Source organism: Cornus florida, unplaced genomic scaffold, assembly GCF_030987335.1.
Source record: "Cornus florida cultivar Cherokee Brave unplaced genomic scaffold, ASM3098733v1 CherokeeBrave_3.0.0_Hap2_Chr02, whole genome shotgun sequence".
NCBI lineage: Eukaryota > Viridiplantae > Streptophyta > Magnoliopsida > Cornales > Cornaceae > Cornus > Cornus florida.
The window spans coordinates 20,305,990-20,313,819 of NW_026775572.1; the positions used below are offsets into that span (position 1 = coordinate 20,305,990).

Consider the following 7,830-nt stretch of genomic DNA (forward strand, 5'->3'; position numbering starts at 1 on the left):
GGAAGAATGAAAACTATGGGAACACGAAATGAAACAAATGAAAAGAGGGGTTGCCAACGTATAGAATTAGACGATGAACAACAACAAAACAAAGAGGGAATAACACGTGCATTGTATAATGGTGGACAACCCACGATTGTCTTGACCACACCAACTGTGGTCTACTCACTGGGACATCATAATAAAGCATTTTCATTGACATCAAACCTAGTGAAGATATCTGTGGAAGCTTATGTAATTCTATCTATATATATATATATATATCTATATATATATATATATATATATATTTGTTGGTTCAAGAGCTACAGGAAAAATCAAGAAGCATTGTAAAGTTATAGTTTACAAAAGATTTTAGATATATATGAAAATGTAAGTAAAAATTCGTCGTATCAGTCAATACACACACGATGTATCATCGGATTTGTAACTTTTTTTTACGAATCCAATACTATTATATACCCTCATGAACAGGCTGTTTCAATCAATTTATATCGATATTTGTCTGAATCTGTTGCAGCGCAATCACGACAGATACAACAAATACTGTTATACACTCTCATGAACTGACCGTTTGGATCGATTTACATGGATATTTGCCTGAATATATTACACCGCAATCACGATAGATACCGCAAATACAAACTATGACCTGAATATTGAACAAATAGCATAATACATCACCTTTCTTAAGGCTGGTATTTTTTTTTCCTATCCAATTGAAAATTTTAGGGTTCTCGAGTAATACCAGGTTACCAAAACTATTTTTAATTATAAAAAAAAATTGGTGTGCATTTAGTGATGGAACACTACATGATCGATAGCTTCAAAATACTCAATAATTTGAGTTCTCACGTTGTTACCATCAGGCTAAAATTATCCTGTTGTTATGTTGTTAAATTAACATTTTGTAAAAGAATCATCTCTTATATATATTCACTGACGTGACACAAAATCGTCGTCCATGACTAATTTGATTAAAAAAATACACAACATTTTAAATTAGCATTTTGTAGAAGACTTATCTCTCATTACTGAGAGAAATACTCAATAAAAAGTCACTCTCATTTTTTTTTCTCTATTTATTTATTTATCCCTATAGTAAGAGATTAGTATTATAATTTTCATTCTTATCCTTTCATTTTATCTTCTCTGTGCTTATCCAAGCTCTCGTTTTCAGGGGATTCATACTGATCCACCATTTCTACAAAAATATCACATTTCATTTTCTTCTTTTACAGCGACTCACATTAAAATTGTGACTGTGACTCGCACGTATTTTTCAGTTAAAAATTAGGCTTTGAATACGAAAGAGGTAAATAAAGGGTGCGACACGGAAGGACATTTTCACCGCAGTGTTTAACCTTTTATGGTTTGTAACTTATCGCAAGAGTACATGAGAGTCACGCTCTCCTTGTGCGCGTAACGACATCTCTCCTTTTACAGTTTTACTCCCCCAGTCCCACTTCTCACACTAGTTAGCACTCTCTCTCTCTCTCTCACACACACACACACACACACACACAAACACGCTCTTTATTCTCTTCTCTTCGCATACCGTTTTCCTCCCCACTGTTGCTTTCCAGTTAGCACTCTCCCTCAAAGCACCACTTCCTGTACTCTCTCTAATTTTCTCTCTCAAAAATAGCAACTTCTCTGTTGATTCTCTCTAATACACTCAACAAATTTCAGTTATCAGTTTGTCTGTTACTGCCATTTCTAGTTGATTCGTTTATGAAGAGAGCTTACTCACGCTCTATATTTGCTTTCTCTCTCTAAAACTATCGTTAGAGAGAGAAACACGCTGCTCGGTTTCGTCAAACTCACTTGTTAGAGTTAGGGTTTCACGATGGAGAGAAAGCAAGGATTCTTTTCGGCTCTGAGAGAAGAGGTCGTTCGAGGGCTGTCTCCGGCGAGGTCACGCGAGAATAGTCCGGCGAGGAGCGTGTCACCGTTGTCGGGTTTGCTTCGCCGGAGGAAGAGCCACCGCTACGTGGCGAGTCCTGAGCCGTTGATGGCGAGATCCGGCAGCTTTAGGCCGATGGGGGAGACATTGACGCCGTTGATGGAGGGTCCGGATCTCGATGGCGGAGACGTTGGGGATTCTAAGCGGGTCGGGTCAGGATTAGGACATTGGATGAAGGGGCAGCTGTGTAGAACGCCGCCGGTGGCTTCGAATGCTTACAAGCGGTCTGATCTGAGACTGCTGCTCGGTGTTATGGGCGCTCCACTCGCCCCAGTGTACGTTAGCACCAATGACCCTTTGCCTCACCTTAGCATCAAGGACACTCCTATTGTGAGCCCCTCTCTCTCTAAGCATATGTATATATGTATGCATACGTCTTTAACATCTTTTAAATGTTTTTGACAATTTTTTGTTCTCTTTCAAGTTGTAGTGATGTTATGGCCTAAAATGGAAACATTTTCTTGGTTTGGGTTGATTTATAGAATTAAAAAAATCCCGTTCTTTTCTTTTTACTAGTAATAGTATTTGGTTATTTCAGCTTATTCAATTTGATTGTTGACCGCTTAGATTTTGTTATAACTATTTGTGTTGGAATTTCACTTAATATTGACTGAATTTGTTAGGTCTATCATATACTACTTATTATAATTATCTCTCGTTTTTTTTCCTTAATCATAAATTTTTTTTTTTTGGGGTCTTTTTGGTAATGAAATAGACTGGTAAAATCAATGACCTTTCCTCTCTGGATCCAATCTTTTGTTTGGTTGTGACTTGTGAGAAAATTTGGGAGAAGGAAATAAAAGATTGTTTTACATTTTATGTTTTTTTGTTATTTTGGCTTCCAAAAAAGAATAACAAGTTGTAAACACACTTAAAAAGGATACTAAGCCTGTTGAATAATTGACTGGGGTTTTTGATGCTTCATGTCCCAACTAATGAAAAAAATTAGGAATGGAATTTATTGTATTTGCTTCTTTTTATAAATTTCAGCAATTAAACAGAGGCTATGGTGTTTTAAGATGAAAGAAGATGATGAATTGCAGTTTGTTTATCAATCTGGTTATGGAATGTAGATGGGTGGTGTAGATGATCTATAAGTGTTTTATCAGGCACAAACTCAAAATTGAGTCTAGTTCTTTTGTCCATTTGGTGTTGTTGCAGGAAACTTCGTCTGCTCAGTATATATTGCAGCAGTTCACTGCTGCATCTGGAGGGCAAAAGTTGCAGAACTCCATTCGCAACGCTTATGCCATGGGAAAGGTGAGGATGATAGCTTCTGAGATTGAAACTGCTACAAGGGTTGTGAAGAATAGGAATGCTGCAAGAGCCGCCGAGTCAGGTGGATTTGTGCTCTGGCAGATGAATCCAGACATGTGGTATGTGGAGCTTGCAGTGGGGGGAAGCAAGGTTCATGCAGGCTGTAATGGCAATATTGTCTGGAGACACACACCTTGGCTTGGTGCCCACACTGCTAAAGGACCTGTTAGACCTTTACGACGTGCTCTTCAGGTGAAATCATTTTCCTATTTGTGTATTCTGCTTCAACTATTTCCTTTCCTAGTAGTCCTCTAACCATTTCCAGATACGGGTTCTGTTCTTTATAGGGTCTTGATCCTAGAACCACTGCCAGTATGTTCGCTGATGCAAGGTGCATTGGGGAGAAGAAGGTCAATGACGAAGATTGTTTCATTCTCAAGCTTTGTGCTGATCCTGAGACCTTGAAGGCAAGGAGTGAAGGCCCGGCAGAGATCATAAGGCACGGTTTGTTTGGCTACTTCAGCCAGAAGACTGGACTTCTTGTTCACATGGAGGATTCCCATCTGACCCGCGTCCAATCGAACGGTGGTGATGCAGTTTATTGGGAAACAACTATCAATTCGTTCCTTGATGATTACAGGCCGGTTGAAGGCATCATGATTGCCCACTCTGGGCGATCTGTGGTGACCCTTTTTAGGTTTGGGGAGATGGCAATGAGCCATACCAAAACAAGGATGGAAGAAGCTTGGACAATCGAAGAGGTCGCCTTCAACATTCCAGGCCTGTCAGTAGACTGTTTCATCCCCCCAGCTGATCTGAGATCTGGCTCCATCAGCGAGGCCTGTGAACTCCATCAAGAAGAAAGGGGAAAGAGTGCGATTGCCCTTGCAGCCCATCGGGCAAAGGTTGCAGCACTGGAGAAAGCACATGACAGCAGCACTGATAACATGGTATGGAAGATGGAAGTCTAACAAGGTGTAGGATAAAATTAGCCCAATTGTTTATACAGTAGGTAGTGTTTAGTTGACTTAACACATCAGAAGCTACAATTTAGGAGTAATACAATTTAGGAGTCGAGTTACGAGCGATTTTAGAAGATAGAGTGTGCCTCTATTGATCTGTAAATAGAGCATAATCATTCACCGGTTCTACTCAAACCTGGATGATCTTTTATACTCTCAATGCAGAATCCAACTACGGAGTTGGAGCTCAGGTTTCCCAGTGACGGATGGAGCAGATGGAGGTTTGTTTTTGTTTTACCTTCCTTGGATGGATGAAGGTGCGTGGTGAAGCTTTGATATAGCAGAGCCATTAACCTTTTATGTGATTCAACTAATTTATATCACACGGCAATAGCAGCAACAAGAATACTGCTTCTACATGGGTTTGACACTAATGTCTTAGGTCTCTTTAATTCTACTTTATAGGAGTGTTTCAGATTTGTCGTGGTTGTTTATTGTTTATTGATGTTAAACTTGTTTCTGGATTTGAGAACAAGAAAGAAATTTCTCTGGATGTGAGAAAAGATGGCAGTGTAAGAAAAAAAGTTATATATTCTCTTTCAATTTTTTTCTTTTTTCCTTACCTGCTGTAATCAAATTGGCTGAGAAAATATGTAAACAGAAGATGGAGTTCATCAGATACAGAGATAAGCAGATTTGCTTCATCTTTTTCTTTTGGGTCTTAGTGAATTGTACATTTCAATCTAATTGAATGCTGAGATCCTCAATCTGATAAGATGTATAGCAGATTTGTGTGGAATTTATATCATTTTCCATTTACATGTTACACTTGAGTTTCCCTTTCGCCATGGATATATGTTCCTTATTTCATTGTGCTTGACAGCTGCTCCTAGGGCTTGTTCTTGGAAAGTTCAGTAGCAGTGTCTGTACCTTGGTATTCTTTTCCATCAACAGTCTATGCAACTTTTAGAATATGGTATCTTTTAACTTTTTCTTTTCAAACCATTGTCATGCCCAAGCTTAAATCCATTTTTATATGCAGCAAAATATAGTGTGGTGGTAAGGCTACAAGTGGGGTTTGCATCGTTTGAGGCAAAACTCGTGTGAGAAAATATCATTGCATCATGGCACGAGTTAAAAGCCTGCCATGTGCTTGGCCTCATCTCTTCCATTTTTCTGCTATCCTAACTCACTCAGGTGCTTTGTTCTCTCTTAATTACAAATTTACCTGGCTTTTTGGCAGACATTGCCATCCTCATCTTTTATTACCACACACCAAGACATTTTAATTTTCTTTTTCATAGGGTACTTGCAGTTATAATAGCTGTTGTCTTGAGAGGGAAGGTTGAACCTCATGATGATGTCCATGAATGGTCAAAACCCCCATTGATGAGGGGCTTGCATTATTGGCTTTTGGAGAGTAAGGGAGACAGACAGTACAATCATGCATTTGTATTAATTAGTTGTAGGGGCTTTAAATTTATGGGGGTATGGGACAGGGAAAAGTCCCATGACCATTTGGAGTGTCCAAACCAACCATTTAACACAAATATCACACAAGAATTGAAATTTTAAATCCTAAAATTTTAAGCAGTATTTGTAAATTGAGATTTATTTTTATTTTTTTTAATTTTAAGTGGTTTGTATTTAGTAATAAATATCACTTTTTCCTCCTTATTTTAAATGTCAACTTATTTTTTAAGTGATATTTTTTTATGTCATCAAATATACTTAATTGAATAAATACTTAATCCATCGAGAATTAAGTAGTAACATGATCTAAGACTCAAATTTAAAATACTAATCCTGAAGCAGGAATAGTAGTTACCAACTTGTGCACATCAACACATATATATTGTTGCTGGAAGGTAGAAGAAAAATATGTGGCATTTTGTAGAGACAATGGTAATTACACCTACTAAGTTAAAAAAAAAATGGTTTTTTTTTTTTAATTATTTATTTTGAATTTTAAATGTACTGTTTTTTTATAACTAAATTTTAATTTTACTTAACTTGTAATTTTATTTGATTAAATCAAATTCAGAGACTGAAGTCAAAGAAAGAATGAGAATTGAATTACACTATTTTATTACCAATGGTTTAGTGGTATCAGACCCTTACTTTCTCAAAAGCAGGTTAGGGGTTCAAGCTTCAGTTAAAAAAAAAAAAAATTTACATTATTATCTTCTTTTAACAACACAAAACAACAATTAGGTGTTTTTGGATATGCTTCTTTCTCTTAGATATTTTATCAAAAAATAATAATATAACGGGAAAAAAAAGAGCCGAAAAATAGGTACAAACCTAATTCAATTCTTCAACTAATTTCTCTTGGGTGAGGACCATAAAATGCCCTATGAATAAGGGTTGCTAGACCAAAATCACCAAACATTTGGCCATCCTCTTTAATTGCTTCCTTCCCTGATCACATCTTCACCTTAAAATGAAATCCAGAGCTCAGTCATTTCACTACCTTTCATATCATGGCCTCCTTTCATATTAAATACTTAAGGAATTTAATTAGCTGGGATTTGGAAAGGATCTCAACAACTGGACCTATACACTGTGTGTGTGTTTATACAATCACTGTGTGTTTGTTTGACTTGAAGGTTAATTGAGTACCTACTACCAACATTAAGGTGAAAACAAGGATGTGATCTTGCAAGTCATAAATTTATTCAGTTGGTGTAATCTTGGGGTTACTCAGCTCATTCAATGAGTGAGACCCACTAAGCAAGTAAGTCAAGGAAAATGAATTGAAGGTCTGGGAAGTTGGGTTTCATTTTAATCGATTGAATTAATAATTATTAATATTAATATTTTCTAAAGAATATTAAAATTAAACTCCTACATTCAACTTAGTACTTCGTTCATGGGGAACGAAGTTACATTCTTATTGTTTAACATTGATCTCATCTTCCTTCTCCTTTCCTAGGATGACACTGTTAGATTCTAATGTTGACTTTGGAACTATAATTTCAACTCCCTTCTCAATGAATACAATGAAAAAAATATATATTTATCAACTTGATTGTATCTTTAAAACCATAGACCTTCTGGCATTATATGCTATGAAAGGTGAGGGAACAATAAGTCACTGCTAAGTTAAGTCACACAATCTTTTTCAACAAATATTGCTCTCGCGTTTCTCGCTCTGTTTTATGTGACTTAGGTGATAAGTGCTCCCAAAAGGAAGGGGAAAACAAAAAAATTTATAACAGGCACGCTCACAACAAACAAGTCTATTTAGGCTCTTTAGAAATTAAGAAGTTACCTTTAACTGATCACCAAACTTTGTGACCTAGTATATCTTTCTCTTATTTCTTTCAGAGGAGTTCTTTTGTAGGAGGCTTGGAAAAAAAAGAAAAATGAAAAAGAAAAAAAGGGAAAATAAAGAAAAAAAAACAACTTTGACTGACATTTGAATTAATTAGATCACATTCCAAAAAACCAAGATCTTAGATCCCATTTGAGCACTAATTTATTAAGTTTGGGTATCTGTTTTGACTTTGTCACTTCCATTTTTACCTTATACTAATGAATCAGATTCTTAGGCAAGTGTTGTTAATTTGGTTGACATGTTGAGCATTTCAAAGTGTATACAAGATATATATTGAAAGGAGGTTGGAACCTACCTTACTATAC

At 36.5% G+C, this 7,830-nt stretch overlaps 1 protein-coding gene across 1 annotated transcript; it reads left to right on the top strand.

The window, feature by feature from the left end:
* The first annotated feature begins 1,506 nt into the window (after positions 1-1,506).
* LOC132294132 (uncharacterized) lies at positions 1,507-5,011 on the top strand. The gene is made up of 4 exons (XM_059791877.1): positions 1,507-2,296; positions 3,128-3,475; positions 3,571-4,173; positions 4,411-5,011. Exons 1-4 carry the CDS (start codon positions 1,850-1,852, stop codon positions 4,498-4,500), a joined length of 1,488 nt encoding a protein of 495 aa, XP_059647860.1. The 5' UTR covers positions 1,507-1,849; the 3' UTR covers positions 4,501-5,011.
* The last annotated feature ends 2,819 nt before the right edge of the window (positions 5,012-7,830 follow it).

Excerpts from the sequence above, each read along its gene's own strand:
- LOC132294132 (XM_059791877.1), top strand. The coding sequence starts at position 1,850 with ATGGAGAGAAAGCAAGGATTCTTTTCGGCTCTGAGAGAAGAGGTCGTT. Across the intron at positions 2,297-3,127 it reads GCATCAAGGACACTCCTATT|GAAACTTCGTCTGCTCAGTA; the intron begins GTGAGCCCCTCT and ends GTGTTGTTGCAG. Across the intron at positions 4,174-4,410 it reads ACAGCAGCACTGATAACATG|AATCCAACTACGGAGTTGGA; the intron begins GTATGGAAGATG and ends CTCTCAATGCAG.